The sequence below is a fragment of the Benincasa hispida genome, chromosome 2 (assembly GCF_009727055.1).
Source record: "Benincasa hispida cultivar B227 chromosome 2, ASM972705v1, whole genome shotgun sequence".
Taxonomy (NCBI): domain Eukaryota; kingdom Viridiplantae; phylum Streptophyta; class Magnoliopsida; order Cucurbitales; family Cucurbitaceae; genus Benincasa; species Benincasa hispida.
Window position 1 is genome coordinate 20,271,121 of NC_052350.1, and position 18,517 is coordinate 20,289,637.

The 18,517-nt window shown below is 31.9% G+C and overlaps 1 protein-coding gene across 1 annotated transcript; it reads left to right on the forward strand.

Annotated features, from left to right (window-relative positions):
- Positions 1–16,212: 16,212 nt before the first annotated feature.
- Positions 16,213–18,260, forward strand: LOC120070718 (probable 2-oxoglutarate-dependent dioxygenase ANS). The gene is made up of 5 exons (XM_039022566.1): positions 16,213–16,360; positions 16,787–17,017; positions 17,167–17,411; positions 17,500–17,827; positions 17,908–18,260. The coding sequence occupies exons 2-5, from the start codon at positions 16,814–16,816 to the stop codon at positions 18,142–18,144; spliced, it is 1,014 nt and encodes a 337-aa protein (XP_038878494.1). The 5' UTR covers positions 16,213–16,360; positions 16,787–16,813; the 3' UTR covers positions 18,145–18,260.
- The last annotated feature ends 257 nt before the right edge of the window (positions 18,261–18,517 follow it).

Consider the following 18,517-nt stretch of genomic DNA (forward strand, 5'->3'; position numbering starts at 1 on the left):
GTCATTATTATGATTAATGAATGTTTTTCATAAAAAATAAAAAGAAAAAAAATCTCCATATGTAACTGGTACAGCATTATGATCCTATACTTGCTACAAATTAAACCTAAATTTTAGTAACTCCAAAGTCCAAAGTTAACGTAAAAAGAATTGCAGTTTTCATGGCTATGAAAGTTTTCAATTTCCTTATATCTAATCTCCTTAGTCCTAGCTTTCGGCCACAAACCAAACAGAGCTATTTCTTTTAGGTGTAAGACCTTATTCAATCATTCTCTTAACCTTCATATACTCAATTTAGTATCAACAATGGCAACATCAACAACCAAGTTACCACTTGTACTCCTACTCTGCATTGCCATTTTAGCATCCTCCGTAACAGCTCGTCCGGAAATGGTGGCAGCAGCAGCAACTAATCCGTTGGTAACTGAGGATTTCTCTTTGTTCCCTTGCATATCATTTCTTCCTAAAGCAACAAAATGTGTGATTGATGTGCTTAAGAATGCAATTGCTCCTCATCCTTCTTGTTGTGAAGCCATTTCTAAGCTCTATGATTGTTCGTCTGAGTTTCTCAAAGACATTCCCTCAAGCGATATGGTTGTGGTTAAGAGTGTTTGTGCTTTGTGGGGAGTTTCTATTTCTTAGACTATAAGTTTGAGTTAATTTGATGAAAGATGAATAAGAAAGTTATATCCATTGCCGATGAGTGTTTTTTTTTTCCTTCTTTTCTGATCTTTATTTTTCAAGTACCTAGCTAGATTATATGTGGAACTTGGTTTATTTTGGGAACAAGACAATACTCCGTTTGAATTAGAAAATAAGCATTTCCCAAAAAGTTGAAGAACATTCGAACTCTGAAAACTTCTTCCCATACAAAAAAAATATATATTATAAATTATATGATAGATTTTAAAAACAAGAAAAACACTCATTATTTTTGGGACTTTTTTAAAAAAAAATATTCATGAAATAATTTTTAATTATTTTAAAACTAATTTACTATAACTTAATGGTCATTCCCTTCACGTTGGAGTTTTAAATTCTCAAGATCTACTTGCTGTACTTAATTTTTTTTTTTTTTTTTTTTAAAAAAATCTTGGGACGTTTATGTTTGTATGAGACATTTATCATTTTTTTTTTTCTAGGGGAAACATTTATCAAAGGGTTTAATATTCAAATCACTACATTTTCTTCATTTTATTTATAAAATATTTATTTTGGTCAATATAATTAGCCAAATCTATATACAATGAAGAACTCTGTAATATATCATCAAAAAGAAAAGGAAAGAGAGAAAAAAGAATAACTCATTATATTTAATGAGCATATTATTTTCAATTAAATTATCGGACATATTCTTTTGTTAAATATTATGATTGAAAAATGTCATAAAAACAGATGGTCTACCTATGTTCATGTTGAGATTAGTTAACAAAATATTAATAACAATACTAATTAAAATTAATGATAACAAGCTTGGATACTAAAAATGAAGTGCTTTTTTTTTTTCGTACTAACAAATGTAAATAATATGGAGATTTGAATTTAATATTCATAAATAAATTGTGTTTATCTTGGCAATGTCAATTACTCATAAAAGAAAATTTGACTCTTGGTAGGACTCTCATTTATTTAAAGGTGGTAGGTGTTCTTGGCCTTTATTGGTGTCGCCCCTAAAAAAAAACTTCAAAACAAAAGAAAATTTGTAAATTCACCAAACTACTCCTATAACTACAAAAATGTAGCAACAGTGACACCTGTAGGGTCGAACCATAGCGAGACACAAAATTAATTCCCTCTTAAGCTAAATTTGACTGTGAAAAGCGATAAAAACTAGGTTTTCTTGTTTAGTTGATAGATGAATTTAAATGCATGAAATTAAGTTGCTAGGGATAAATGTAAATAAGATTGGTTTATCTAGTTCTCGGATCAAGATAGACATGCAATTGGATAACTAGCCTCTACAGTGGTGGAAAACTAGCATGAATCTAACCAAGAAAGCTTCCTAACTATTAATTAAAGTCGGAAAGCCAATATTCTAACTAATCTACACGCTTCTAAATTCTATTGGGTTCGATAGCGGCCATATAGAACTAAAAACACATGCATTACGATTTAGGATTCAATTATGTCGATTAACTGTCAAGAAAGTCATATTTAATTAACCAATTTTATCTTTGAACCTAGTAATTAGCACATTCTAGGAATAGCCATCAAATGCCTATTTATTATTGCTACTTAGATGATCCTAGCAAGACTAAGAATCATTAGTATGCTCGATAAAGCGTGAAAAGTCAACCTCAATAATCATACTTGGAAATTTAAATAGATTTTTTTAAAAAAAAAACACACACACACAATTCTGAATAGCAAACATCAATTAGGGTAGAAAACTCAAAATATTACAAAGAATTCTCAACCCAAAAAACTAGATGAATTTATCTAAAAAATTCATAGAAAAATTCGAGAGATACAATCCAAAATTAAACTAAAATTTAATGTAATAATATTGAAAACATCAAGGGAAAAGAGGAAAACTCGACCTCTCCTCAACCTCCATGAATTTCAGCATATTTTTTACCTAAATAGATATAAATTGATTGCAGAGTTGCAACGTTAATAGTAGCATTGCATCGCTGCCTTGCGTTTGGGCTGAAGATGGAACACGTGCGTAACAAGTTAGCATCAAAAGATCCGTAGCGTTGCAACGCTGGCTTGCACATCAACATTCTATCTTTAAGCGTCAAGCAAGCGTTGGGGCTATGTATGGCATGAGCGTTGTGACATTATCTATGGGCATTTTGGCCATTTTTACTCCTTTGAAGTCTGGATACTCAAATCAACTCCAATTTGTTTCAAATTAACCCCGTTTAGCTCCAAATGCTCGATTCTACCTCTTGATTGCTCGACACCTAAAAAATAGGATAATTAACATATAAAATCTACTATCAAGCTCGAGTTAAGCTAGGAACTCATTTTTAGAGCTATCAATAGGCTTACTCTTATCTAGGTTGTGCTCAGTAACTTACCCATGTATTTCCTCTCTCTCTTTAAAGCTCCTACTGCTACCTGCAAAATGATTGAAAGGCATATGGAGAATTTTCTTTAGAAAGGGACAGATATAGCTGGTGGTTCACATCTTGTCAGATGGGATCTAATCACGAGATTTAAAGATAAAAGTGGGTTTGGCATTGATAAGATTATAACTTCCAATGAAGCTTAGCTTGGTAAATAGATTTGGCGTTATCACACTGAACCCAACCAATTAAGGAGACTAATGATTGATACCAAAAACAGACATCCAACTCCTGACTCTATCCCAAATATTTACAAATTTGGTAGTGCAAAAGCTCCATGGACCCAAATTATACAAATTGATACCTTTGTTAGAAGAAAAAATATCTGGAATGTCAATAGTGGAAGCAATATTTTCTTTTGGTATCATCAGTGGAATTCCAATGGTATTATGCATCAACAATTGCCTAGATTCTTTGCCATGTCTGATAACATTAATATCACTATGAAAGCTTGGAATCACTACAAGAAATAACACATACGATAGCTAACGAAAAAGCTTATAATAGACTTTTGATAGCTTTTTTTGAAGGTCTTGACAGCCCATATTATTAAAAGTCCAAGACTTTTTATAGCATTTTTGTATTGCTATAATAGAGTATGATGATATAGCATATATGCATTGCTATGAAAACATTGCTATGGAAACATTTTATACCATTAATTATTGAGGATATCTTAATGTATAATAGCTTATTTTTAATGCTATCTTTATCATATGATAACCTTTTTGTAATGTTATTATGACCCAAATTAACTATAATTCTCTTGTTTTTGAAGATTTCAGAGGGGAAGACAATATCCTTGAGCTTCAAAACTTCAATCGTTTACCTACATGTGAGCTCAATCATGTAGATGATGTTAAGAGGAACTTGGCGATCGTGTAGACCACAATAGGTTAAGTGGTTCACCAAAGGCGTACGTCCACTATGCAAAAAGGGAGGGTATCTTTTATTGCTTCTTCTTTTAATTTTCTTTTATAGAATGAATGCATCTCTCTTACTCTCTCATTCTTTCCCCTTTTATACATGTTTTTATTTTCAATGGAAGAAGCTCTTAGTGAGTTGGTGGTTACAACAAACAAAACAGAAAGAAGAATATAAATAAGCTGACTTCTACTTCACTTTTTATCTTGGTTCTTTCTGTTACAATCTCCACCTTTGTAATCATCCAGTGAATCTTTTCCTTTTTGCTTGTAGAGCTGATTTTGAGCTAACCCTTTTCAGGTAACTCGAATGTAAGGAGGTCCAAGCAATGATCAAGCTTGCTTTGAGGAACTGTCTTGATCAACATATCAACCGCATTATCTGAGGTGTATATTTTTACTACCTCAACTTCCTTTTTCTCAATTTCTTGTTTGATAAAGTGGTACTTAATATCAATGTGTTTAGTTCTACTGTGAAACTGTTGGTTTTTAGACAAATAGATAGTGCTCTGATTGTCACAATATATTCTCACTTTAGTTTGTGTAATACTGAAATCGTTTAGTAATCCCTTTACCCATAAACCTTCTTTGACAGCCTCGGACAGAGCTATAAACTCAGCTTCTATTGTGGATAGGGCCACAAAAAATTGTAGACTTTCTTTCTAACTTATTAGATTGTTTCCCAATAGGAAAACATATCCCGATAGTGCATGTCTCTTATTTAGATCCTCTGCGTAATCAACATCCACATAACCATGCATTTCATCATTAGAGGGGTCATTCTATTTGTATAGGATTTAAGCTTCCTTAGATGAACAAAGATACCTTAGTATCCATTTAATTGCATCTCAATTACGTTTACCAGGGCTGAACATGTATCTACTGAATAAACTTGTAGCATAGGACAGGTCTGGTCTTGTAAAAGTCATTAGATACATCAATGATCCCACTTCCTTGGAGTAGGAAACTTCCTTCATATGGTTAATGTGATCCTCATCTGTGCTTTTAGGACTATTAGCAGCTGAGAGTTTAAAATGAGCTGCAAGAGGAGTGACAATAGGCTTAGCACCATCCATTTTAAACCTCTGTAGTACTTTTTCACAGTAATCATTTTGACTTACATAAAGTTTGTCTTGTCTTCTATCTCTGTTGATTTCAATACCAAGAATCCTCCTAGATTTTCTTAGGTCTTTCATGTCAAACTCTTTCTTTAGAAGAGTCTTGACTTGTCTTAACACTTTCTTAGAGCTTCCAACTAATAACATGTCATCTACATATAGGAGTAGATACACTGGTCTTTTAAAGCTTTTAGTGTTGGTATACATACACCAATCATAGAAGCTTCTCTTAAATCCCATTTTAGAGATTACCTCATCAAATATGTCATACCAACACCTAAGTTATTGCTTAGCCCATAGATTGATTTATTTAGTAGACACACTAAGTCTTCTTCTCTTTTCTTCACATACCCTTGGGGTTGTTTCATACAGATAGTTTCATTCAACAAACCATGTAGGAATGTTGTCTTCACATCCAATTGGTCTAACTCCAAATCATTTTGAACAACTAGGGAGAGGAGTAGCCTAATGGATGTATGTTTTACAACAGGAGAAAAAACCTCTATATAATCTATCTATTCATTTTGTGTGAACCCCTTTGCAACAAGTCTTGCCTTGAATCTAGACTTTTGTACCCCTGGAATTTCTTCTTTAAACTTGTATATCCACTTACATGAAATAGGTTTGTACCCTTTAGGTAAAAGTACTAATTTTCAGGTATCGTTTAGATTAAGAGACCTCATTTCATCATTCATGGCCTCTATCTATTGTCTAGCATCAGGATTGTTTGTGGCTTCTTCAAAACTAGTGGGTTCATTATTTCTTAGTGAAATGGTAGAACTCAAAGCAACAATAGCATAGTCAAATTCGAAATACCTTGCAGGGGGCACAATGGTTCTCTTTGTCCTATCCCTTGCTAAGGAATAGTTTTATAGGTTTTCTTGTGTTTCTTCTTGTTCATAGACACAATTTCACCTGTCTCAACAGTGTCTTCCCCTCCAGCTTCTAGGTTCTGAAAGGAGGTAGAAGCTCTTTGTTCATTTTGAGGCTCCACCTCAAACCTTGTACTACTGGTCTTAGGCAGAGCTGTAGGTTATTGCTCGAATAGCATGAACATCTCATTTTCTTTGAACACAACATCCCTACTATTGATCCACCTCTTCTTAATAGGATGTCATAACCTATATCCTTTCACTCCAGGTGTAAAACCTAGAAACATGCACTTGACAGTCCTAGGTTTCAATTTACCTTGGCTTTGATGCACATACCCTACACTCCCAAATATCTTCAAGTGTTCCAACTTGGGAGGCTTTCATGTCCATTATTTTTCTAGTGTTTTCAACTCAATAGACTGATGTCGACATCTATTTAGGGTCTAGATTGTGTAGGATACTGCCTCTGCCCAATATTTCTCAGGCAAAAGGGTATTTGACAGCTGATATCTCACTCTTTCAAGCACTGTTCTGTTTAGTCTTTCAGCAAATCCATTTTGTTGAGGTGTATACCTCACTGTTTTGTGCCTTACAATTCTATTTTCTTTGCAAAATAAGTTAAACTCTTGTCCACAAAACTTTAAGCCATTATCAGTTCTCAAGTGTTTAATGTGTTTAGAGGTTTGTTTTTCAATAAGGGTTTTCCATTCTTTAAATCTCCCAAAAACTTCATCTTTAGTTTTCAGAAAATTAACCCAACTCTTTCTTGAATAATCATCAACAAAAGAAAGAAAATACCTTGCTGCACTTAGTGAAGGAGAGTGTGTTGGACCCCATAGGTCAGAATGCACATATTCAAGTATTTTCTTGGTAGTATGTTGTCCTTTTGGGAAACCTTGTCTAGTTGCCTTGCCAAGGTGCAATGCTCACAGAATTTCAGACTATTTCCAATTCCTTTAGGGAGGATCCCTTGTTTAGAAAGAACCTGTAGCCCTTTCACACTAATGTGGGATAGCCTCTTGTGCCATAGTTCATCCTCTGTAGGATCTTCATTTGAAGCCATCAAGGCTTACTGTGACATCTGCACATCTTTAGTGACATACAAGCCATTTATTTTCGTAGCCACCAACACCACCTTAGAGTCTTTGATTATCTCAAAGGTGCCTCCAACTCCTCTATATTCTCAGTCAATGGAGTCAAACATCCCCAATTATAGGAGGTTTCTCTTCAAGGTAGGAACATGCCTCACATTCCGGATTAGCTTCACTGTACCATCTTGTAACTTTAAGGAAACAGAGCCAATACCAACTGCCTTACAGGTATTACTATTTCCCATGTAAATCAGTCCTCCATCCCACTTCTTGTATGTACAAAATCACCCTTTAGATTGTGTCATATGGACTGAAAAACCAGAATCTATAACCCAATCTTGAGTTTCTATAGAATTCTGCTTACCACACTCTTCAGTTGCTACCAAGGCATCTGAATGCACAAAGGAATTCTCCCCTATGGCAGCCTTTGCCTGTTTTCCTCCTTTGTTTTGTTGGTTCAGTTTTCTCTTCAAGACATAACAGTCTTTCTTCATGTGTCCAAGTTTATGGCAAAAATGACACTTGATTTTAGACTTGTCACCCCCATTCTGCTTACCTTTCCCATTATTCTTTGTTTTCGCTTTTGAAAACAATCATTCTCCTCCTTGTTGATCTTTCTTGCTCGTCTGTAATTCAAGTTCTCTAACTCTAACTGTAGAAATAATTACTTCTGTAGTGATCTTTTCTCTACCATACTTCATTGTTGTTTTAACATCTTTAAACGAGTCTGGTAAGGAGTTTAATAGGATAAAGGCCTCATTTTCTTCTCCAATGTTGTCTCCTATTGATCTGAATCCTGATGACAGTCTCTTGAATTCATTCAAATTTTCAGTAAGGGATTTTGCAACATCCATTTTATATGTTAAAAAGCTTTCCCTCAAGAAAGTTTTATTAAGAAGATCTTTGTTGAGATAAATCTCATTTAATTTATTCCAAAGGTCAAAAGCAGTTTGCTGGTCAACTATTTGCCTTAAAACACTTAACATTTAAAATAATAGTTCCATTGGCATTTACCTCTATTGTCTCTTTTACTGCATCTGTGAGTGTTTCAGGGTACTTTGTTGGAACTGTGATGTCCAGATGTGCCTTTTGTTGTCCCAACACTTCCTTGATCTTAGCTTTCCATAAATCAAAATCTGTCTTTCCATCAAACTTTTCAATTTCAAACTTGGTTCTAGCGATTCTTGAACTTCAAGATTGACTTGTCTGAATCTTTGTATGCAGGAATTCAAATCTTGGATCAGTCTTAAGTTACTTTCTTGGCTCTGATACCACTTGTGGCCCAAATTAACTATAATTCTATTGTTCTTGAAGATTTCAGAGGGGAAAACGATATCCTTAAGTTTCAAAACTTCAATCGTTTACCTACATGTGAGCTCAATGGTGTAGACAATGCTAAAAGGAACTAGACGATAGTTTGATAGTGTAGACGATATTAAGAAGCACTAGACGATTGTGTGGACGATGTTAAGAGGAACTAGGCGATCATGTAGAAAATGCTAAAAAGCACTAGACGATTGTGTAGACGATGTTAAGAGGAACTAGGCGATCGGAAGACGATGGTTGAGGAAGAAAGAACACAAGAAGTTAGTGGTTCGGCCAAAGGTGTACGTCCACTTGCAAAAAGGGAGGATATCTTTTATTGCTTCTTCTTTTAATTTTTTTTTACATAATGAATGCACTTTCTCTTACTCTCTCATTCTTTCCCCTTTTATACAGGTTCTTATTTTCAACGGAAAAAGCTCTTAGTGAGTTGGTGGTTACAACAAACAAAACAGAAAGAAGAATAAATATAAGCTGACTTCTACTTCTCTTTTTATCTTTGTTTTTTCTGTTATAACCATCTTTACCACATAATATTTTTCCTTAATGTTATATTTAACATACAATAATGCTATTATATATCATACTGCACCCAACTTATATATTGAAATTTTATAATTCATTTACATTACAAGTATTTCTTTTAACTAAATACACAAACAAAATACTTCATAATGCATAAAATAGCATGACCTCTTTTCATAATTGAAATTTCATAACCCACTTATACATTAAAAAATAAAGAAATTATCCAACAATACAAGAAATATTCCAAATATAATTTGTAACTAAATAAGGTCACGAAATACAAAATTTACAAGTGGTCAAGATTATAACACCATAGTATCATTTCATCAATAAGATTTAAAGAGCTTGACATTGTCAAGTTGGATCGAGTGCAAGCTGGATCGTGAGTAAATTGAATCAAATAATGGGAGCGATGTGGGTATTATATTGTCATTATTATGATTAATGAATGTTTTTCATAAAAATTAAAAAGAAGAAAAAAAAAAGAAACTCCATTTGTAACTTGTACAGCATTATGATCCTATACTTACTCCAAATTAAATCTAAATTTTAGTAACTCTAAAGTCCAAAGATAACATAAAAAAATTGCAGTTTCATGGCTATCAAACGTTTCCAATTTTCCTATATCTAACCTTCTTAGTCTTAGTTTTCTGCCACAAACCAAACAGAGCTATTCCTTTAAGTGTAAGACCTTATTCAATCATTCTCTTAACCTTCATATACTCAATTTAGTACCAACAATGGCAACATCAACAACCAAGTTACCATTTGTACTCCTACTCTACATTGCCGTTTTAGCATCATCCGTAACAGCTCGCCCGGAAATGTTGGCAGCAGCACCACCTGATCCGTTGGCAACTGAAGATTTCTCTTTGTTCCCTTGCATATCATTTCTTCCTAAGGCAACAAAATGTGTGATTGATGTGCTTAAGAATGCAGTTGCTCCTCATCCTTCTTGTTGTGAAGCCATTTCTAAACTCTATGATTGTTCGTCTGAATTTCTCAAAGACATTTCCTCAAGTGATATAGTTTTGGTTAAGAGTGTTTGTGCTTTGTGGGGAGTTTCTATTTCCTAGACTATAAGTTTGAGTTAATTTGATGAAAGATATATAAGAAAGTTATCCATTGACAATGAATGTTTTTTATTTTTATTTTTTTTATCGTTACCTTTCAGATTATATGGGGAAGTTAATAAGCATTTTTCCACAAAGTTGAAGGACATTCAAAGTCTTAAAACCATTTTTTTTTTAGTACAACAAACTCTGAAAACTTCTTCCATACACAAAATTTGACACTATATATATTATAAGGTATATTTCAAAGACAAGAATAACACTCATATTTTTGGCATTTTTTATAAAAAAAGATTAATGAGTTATTTTTTTTAAATTATTTTAATACTAATTGACCATAACTTAATGGCATTTAATCCCTTCACATTGGAGTTTTGAACTCTCAAGATCTACTTGTCGTACTTAAAAAAAAGATGAAATTTTAAACTTAAGAATGATTATATTTGTATGAGAAATTTATCAAATTCTTCTTTTATCAAGAAAATTACATTTATCAAAGGGTTTAATAATGACTACAATTTGTTCATTTTATTTTAAAAATATTCATTTTGGTCAATATAATAAGCAAAAATCTTAACATTGATGCAATAGGCAATGAAGCATCTTTAATACATTATTGGAAAAAAAAAAGGAAAAAGAGGAAAAAAGAGGCTCTTTAAAATTAAAATTTATTGAGCATATTATTTTCAATAAATTTATTGAACATATTCTTGCGTTAACAATATTGATTAAAGTTAATGATAACAAGTTTCGATCTTAACATATTTTTTCGTATTAACAAATGTCAATAATATGGAAATTTGAATTTAAAGATAATAGAATACAATGTCAATTACTCATTAACTATGCTTACCTTGACGAAATAAGAAATAACTAATTTCTTAGAATTATATAAAACTAATTTTAAATAGATCGGATAGTCATCACGAACGGTATTATGTAAAACTATTGGTTTTTTTTTTTTAATTTGAGGGAGCAAAAATGGTTAATACTTCATGATATTAACACTACTAAATTTTCCATAATATTGTAAACAAATCAATGAAACATAAGAAATCAACAAAATGTTACTCATAACTTAAATATTATATGATATAAATAACAAGCATTTTAACTCAATTACAAAGTGTAAAATATTTATTTAGTAATTTAAATATATACTTGCTCAAAACAAATTAAATATACTTTTTTATGTTTTTTTCCCGGAAATAATCATCGGACCTGATATTTTATCAAGTTCCCTTCCTTTTCGATATTGGTGTCATTAGATATTGTCTTAGGAATATCATCGTTTAACTTCAAATTTTGAAGTTTTCTTTATTAAAAANATATATTTACAAACACAACCCCCAACCTCTCAGGTCAATTGAACTAATCCACGTTAACTCAATTAAATTCATAACTTCTTCGAAATTAGTTTCGAATTTTGTAAATTCAAAGTGATTTTTACTTCAAAACAATTCATGAATGAATCCATCAACATTAATGATAATAATTACATTAGTAATGACGGTTTCCTTTGCCAAAAGAAGTTACCCAACAATATAATTGCAGGTTTCAAATACCATAATGACCCCAAACGTTTCCAAATTAAATATTTTTCCCCTATATCAATCCTCTCCTTAATCCACAATATTACACATCCGGCATGTTGCAAAGCCATTTCTAAGCTCAATGAGTATTCCTCTAAATTCTCAAAGGCATCCCCTCTACTGATATGATTTTGATTAAGGGCATTTGTGCTTTGTCGGGTGTTTGATCAATTTTTTAGATTAAATGTTGTTTGAGTTCATTGGATCATGTTGAATAAAAGCATTATCATTTTTTTTCCTCCAAGATAAGTATTTTAATTCATTGCTAATGATTCGTGTATGGATAGAAATAATATTTATAGACTTCATTCTAAAATAGAAAACCAAAAATGATTACTAAATAGGATATAAACTAATTTTTCAATTAAGAGGTTATTATCAAATGATTGAAAATTCAAATCACTACATGTTTTCATTTTATTTTGAAAAACTATTCATTTAGCAAAATCTTACCATTCATTCAATATACAATTAACAACTGTTTAAAACATCATTGAAAACAAACTAAAAGAGTTGTAAATAAAAGAAAAAGATAGAGAAAAAGCATAACTCCTTTTTTTTTTTTTTCTGAGAAAAACTCCTTAATATTAAATTTGTTGATCATATTTTTTAATAAATCTTTGAACACATTTTTGTGTTAAATACTATGATAGAAAATATTGACATAAATAACACGGTGTCCTAGTGTAAGAGTGGATTTAGACCTTTTAATCAATGATATATATATAAGTTGATTGAGTTATGTTCCTATTAAAATGAGTTAACCACATATTCATAATAATATTGATTAACATTAATGATAATAAGTTTAGATACAAAGAAAATGTAATTTTTTTTTTACAACAAATGTGAATATGGAGATTTGAACTTCAAAGAAATGGATTCGATATCAATTACTCTTAAATTATGCCTATGTTGGAAAAATGAGAAATAATTATATAAAATAACTAATTTTACATAGATCAATTAGTCATCCAAGACAATATTGCTCAAAGCCCCAACAAAAATACGGGCTGCATCGAATTAAAAATTTTCAAGTGGCAATTTATTTTTTAAAAATTATTATTTTTTGGTGTGTAGAAGAAGGGGAAGCATGGAACTTAGGTGCACCCAGTATTGTTCAAAGTGGAAAAAACTTGGTGAAACCTAGGCTACACCCATCTATACTTGGTGAAACCTAGGTTATACCCATCTATTATGCAGCTCTGCTGCAAGTGGCAGCTCCGGAACTTTATGTAGGGAACACATTTGAATATAAGATTAGAAGTTTAGCCCATGAACTTCTGAAGATTTATGTTTATGTAATTTCAAAAGTTTAAAAAAAATGTATAATAGATCCTCAAATTTTTCAATTTTTGTATTTAAGATATTTCTAAAATATTAATTTTACATCTAATACGTCTCTTATATATATGAAAATGTTAAAAGATTAAGGTTATATTAGACATTAAATTTAACTTTGTGTTTAATAGGTACGATTGGACATCTTTTTAAAATTAATGTATTTGTTAACCACAAGTTTTAATATTTAAGGTTCAATTAGACAAAATTTTGTCTTATAAAATGAATAATTTGAAAACCTTTTAAATATTTTTTAGATCTATTAGATATAAAATTGAAGTAATTTATAGAATTATCAGACAATTTTAAAGGGTTAGAGTCAAAATTAAAAGTTTATGGATTTATTAATTACAATTTTTTTATAAAAAATGAGTTCTTATAATTCAACCTTCATGTAAATGTAATTTTAAATCCATCTTCAATTTTTGTAAAATGGTTTTATAAAGATTAAAAAATGCTTGTATATTTCTATATAGAAAAATTAAATGGAATTAAGTTTTCCTTACATGTTTCTAGTGTACAAAAATTGAAATATTATATATAAATAAAAAATAAGAATAATTTATAAATATATGTGGTGAATAATTTGTAATTTTACTATTCTGTATTAGAGCATTCTGAGTTGTAATCTCTGTTTGTATGGGTTGTGCCTATTTATACTTTGGGCTGATCAATAATATCTCAGTTCCAGTTTTATTTACTTCACTGGACTAATAACAGCGTTGCTTGTTCTTCAAGGATTTTGCTCCGGCGATGGAGAAGTTCAGTAATTATAAAGTTATGACAGGAAATGAAGGGGAGATTCGGCATAAGTGTGATGAGATTAATGGAGACAAGTCTTTAGTTTATCTTATTCATGTTATTTGAATAATTTTCTTTCTGTAGAGATCTTGATCCCATTGTTGATTTTCGTTCTCATGTTCTTCCGCCATAAGAAATTATGTTTAAAATAAATGCATTGGTTCAACATAGAGCCATTCCATGGCCATTACTTGATACTGGTATCCAATAGTTGGTCGATCCAGAGGGAAAAAAAATTGAATTTGCAGAACATGCCTAGGAAACATTCTTCCATTTTAAGGAATGCGAAGAATCTTCGACTCAAATACCTTATGTATGTTTGTTTATAACTAACTTGTATAACGTTCAGCTGGTATATCCTGTAAATATCACTGATTTCAAATTCAGATTATAGAGTTATCATCATTTTCTTAGTTTTCTATATACATAAAAATTTGTACGCAATCTTCATCAGTAAAAAGAATTCAAATCTTCCTGTAGACATAGGCAATCTTGCCCAATTGTGTCTCCTTTTTCTTCTCTTATATTTCTTATTCATTCGAGTGTTTTTTTACTACAATAGTCCACCATTCATTCGGCTAAGTATGCTGCTAGATTGGGCCAATCATTCGGCTCATCGACAGAGACGCTTTCCAATAGCGCAGCAATGCCAGGCATATTTCCATATATATGCCTCAAATTTTTTTTTAGGGTAAGAAAGGATGTATTTTGAAGAGGAAACACAACCACCAACCATTTTTCTCTTCTTTTTCATCTTTTAGTTTAGGTTCTTTATTTTCTTTTGGGTTATAACCATTTATTGGAGATTCCTCCTCAATTTATATATGGATTCATGAAGTAAGTTGTATCTAGTTTTTGGGAGCAAACCTTTGTAATTTTGTGAGATATTGTTGATTAAGTTTACTGCATTAAATCTATGTTACCTTTGAATCTCATGCATATATCTAGATGTATATTCTTGAATGTATTAAAACCCCTCCACTCGAATGTATGTCTTAGCTAAATGATTTTAGTCTCGCACATTTCCTAGTTCTTCGTCAACGCTTGGAATCAATTAAGTAGTAAAAGTTGAGATTTGTATGCTAAGACTAATAGTTTTTCTTATGTCTTAGTTATGCATGTCTTGGCTTAGTTCAAATGATATTTGGTTAACTAATTAGGGATTTCTCATTAGTTAATCAAGCAATGGGACCCTTAATCTTAATGTTCATATCTCGAGTCTTAGATGATCGCTTAGAACCCAATAAAACTTAAGGCATGTAGTTTAATTAGGGCTTAGGCTTTAGCTAATAATTAGGGCACTTACTTTGTTCATTCTAAATTAGTTGTCCGCCGATGTAGAGGCTAATTTGGTCGTTCCAAACAAGTCATTGTGCACACATAAGTTGAATGTATGATTAATCAACAAATTTAAATGATCGAAATTACTTAGGAATCCCTTTACTCTCTTTTGGTAACTATTTCGTTTTTTATTTTTGGTTTTTGAAAGTTAAACTTATTTCCTCCCGTTTCTTATATTGATTTGCATCTTTATTAAATACAATTGTTGAATTCTTAGTCAAATCCCAAAAAAAAAAAAAAAAAATTATAAGCTACTTTCTTTTTTTGTTTTCAAAATCTGACATGGTTTTCTAAACCACTGATAATAAAAGAAGAAATTTGGAGGTGAATGTAGTATCTATGGATTAAATTTCAAAAATAAAATATCAAAATCAAATTATTACTAAACAAGATCTAAATTATACAAATACCCCTATATGTTATATTTGTGTTAAAAATGTCCTTGAACTTTTGAAGTTTTAAAAATACACTCGAACTTCCAAAATGGGTTAAAAAAATACTCTTACTGTTAGTTTTGGATGGAAAACAATGGAAAACATTGGTGTTGTGTCAAAAATCCTCTTCAATTTTTTTTAAAAAAATTCAAGAATACCTTTACGGTCAATATATGAACAAAAATCGGTTAATACCCTCTTACTTCTCAATTCTCTATCTTTTTTTTTCTATCTCTTCTTTTATTATCCTTTTACTCCTTTTTTTATTGACTGATTGCTATTTGTTTATCTAAAAAATCAAATAATTTAAACTACTAGCTTCAGTTAAAGGTTACAAACTATAAGAAGAAGAAAGAAAATAGTGTAAGCACTAAGGAATTTTAAGATGAAATGTTTTAATAAGATTATACGTTAGTAATTGAGTGTAGGATTTTATGTTTTAACTAAAATTTTGGTTTTTATTTGGGTTTCTAAGAAAATTTTTGTAAGAATTAGAAATACACGAGTAAAATGAGGATATAAATATAATTTGTTTTAAAAGTGATTCTTTTTTAATTTTAGAAAACTTAAAAAATTGATCACTATACTAACGAGCATTTTATTTTTTTTTCTTTGAAATTTTAGAGTTATTTCTGCAACGACTTTGTTTATATAATAACAATAAGTATATATTTTTAACACTTTTAAGTTTATGAATATTTTTTAAAACTTTAGAAATTTCAGCACTCTAACATTTTTCATCCAAATCTAAACGTAGGAGAGCAGCGGTGTCGATGAAACCTGATCCATCGTAACAGAGGATGTCTCTTTTTTCCCCCTGCATTTCATTTGTTCCAGAGGCGACGAAATGTATGATCGATGTGTTTAAGCACCCAGTTGCTCCTCATCCCGCTTGTTGCAATGCCATTTCTAAGCTCAAGAACTGTTCCTCTTCGTTTTTCAATGGCATTCCTTCTGCTGATATGATTCTGACTAAGAGTGTTTGTGCTTCGTGGGGGGCTCCAATTTCTTAGTCGAATATGAATTTTGTGATAATAAGATCTGTTCTGGGAATGGGCTTATGTTTTTCTTTGGGTTAATGGAGAAATTGTCGATTGAAAAGTCAAATTCTTCATTTTTCTTCTTGCAGTCTTTAATATTATATTATAATTTTATAAGGCTCTGATTCAAGGCTGTCTATTTCTCGCGATTGCTGTTGAGAACTCCAATTTTAAATCTAAACCCATTACAATGCTCTGTGTTTGATTGATCTCTGTTTTGCAACCGGAACTGCAGAAAGCCGTCGTTTCTTGACCACCAGCCATGGCCGGAACTAATCCTTCCGGCACTGTCCAAGATGTAGCTTCTAAAGGGGAAGTCCCGGAAAGATACATCCATAAAGAAAGCGATCGAGGAGCTCTGAACGCTCCGTTAATGGCAGCTCCTGTAATCGATATCGGTCTCTTCTCATCCGGACCGGAACTGGAGAAACTCCGCCATGGACTTCAATCATGGGGCTGCTTTCAGGTTCGATTCTCTTGATTTTGCTCTCTAAAATCCTAAAACCTCACAAGGGTTAGGAATTTCTTTAAACCCTAATTTCTGTGGACTCTGTATCTCGATCCCATTAAAAATCAAATTGAAGAAACTAGTAAGTGTTTGTGGTGTTTCTATAGGCTATAAATCATGGAATGTCAACTGAATTTCTTGATGAAGTTCGTCAATTAGCGAAACAGTTCTTTGGTCTTCCAATGGAAGAGAAACTGAAATACTCAAGAGAAGATGAAATGGAAGGATATGGCAATGACATGGTTCTTTCAGACCAACAAATTCTTGATTGGACTGATCGTTTATACCTTACTGTATGTCCACAACAAAGCCGTCGTTTTAAGTATTGGCCAACAAATCCTGAAAGATTTAGGTACTTTTTTCTTTCTCAAATCTTGTTCTCTATGTGATTTTGTATATGAATAATGTAGAAGAATCTGCTGGATTGATGAACATTGTAGGGAAGTTGTTGATGAGTACACTGCTAATGTGAAGCTGATAAGTGAGAAAATCCTTAAGGCCATGGCAAGGTCATTAGATTTAGATGAGAGTAGCTTTCTTAACCAGTATGGTGAGCGAATTCAGCTCGACGCACGGTTCAACTTCTACCCTCGATGTCGAAATCCCGATCTTGTTCTCGGTGTTAAGCCGCACGCCGATGGATCAGCAATCACCATTTTGTTGCAGGACAAGGAAGTAGAAGGTCTGCAGTTCATGAAAGGTAACGAGTGGTTCAATGCCCCGATCATTCCCGGCGCTCTTCTCGTCAATGTCGGGGATCAAGCAGAGGTAAAACATGCTGTAAAAACAAACATTTAATTTTTAAATCACTGTCAAACATGTTCGTAAACATACTCGTATTGTGACAGATCACAAGTAATGGGATATTCAAGAGTCCAGTTCACAGGGTATTGACAAACTCAGAGAGGGAGAGGATATCTTTGGCAGTTTTTTACCTTCCAGATTCAGACAAAGAAATTGAACCATTAGAGAAGCTGATTAATGAAACTCAGCCAAGGTTGTACAAGACTGTCAAGAACTTTGTTGGGCTTTACTTTGAGTACTACCAACAGGGACAGAGACCAATGGAGGCTGCAAGAATCTAAATTTGTTCTATGATATTTCTACCTCTCATTTTCTACCTGCCATTTTCATGGTTGATTGAAGTCATTTACACAACAAAAAAGCTTATAATATCTATGTTTTAGATCATTTTTGTCCTTGTGATTAGGATTTGATTCCATATTAATCCATCTAATATGAAATGTCCAATGAACTTTAAATAAACCTAGTTTGAAGTTAGTTCTATCAAAATGGTAAAATAATAATAATTTTTATTTAAGAGTGGAAATATTTTCAAAGTTATTGCAGAGGGAGAGTAGAAGCTCATGGAACTCAAGGACATATAGTTGTACAACCTATAGAACAAATCTTGTTCAAGTGTCAAATATATGCCTAACAAGTATCAGAGTGTCTAAG

What these genes read in the sequence shown, in the direction of transcription:
- LOC120070718 (XM_039022566.1), top strand. Translation starts at nt 16,814, where the DNA reads ATGGCCGGAACTAATCCTTCCGGCACTGTCCAAGATGTAGCTTCTAAA. An exon ending in AATCATGGGGCTGCTTTCAG is followed by an intron (nt 17,018 to 17,166) that starts GTTCGATTCTCT and finishes GTGTTTCTATAG; the next exon opens with GCTATAAATCATGGAATGTC. An exon ending in ATGTCGGGGATCAAGCAGAG is followed by an intron (nt 17,828 to 17,907) that starts GTAAAACATGCT and finishes GTATTGTGACAG; the next exon opens with ATCACAAGTAATGGGATATT.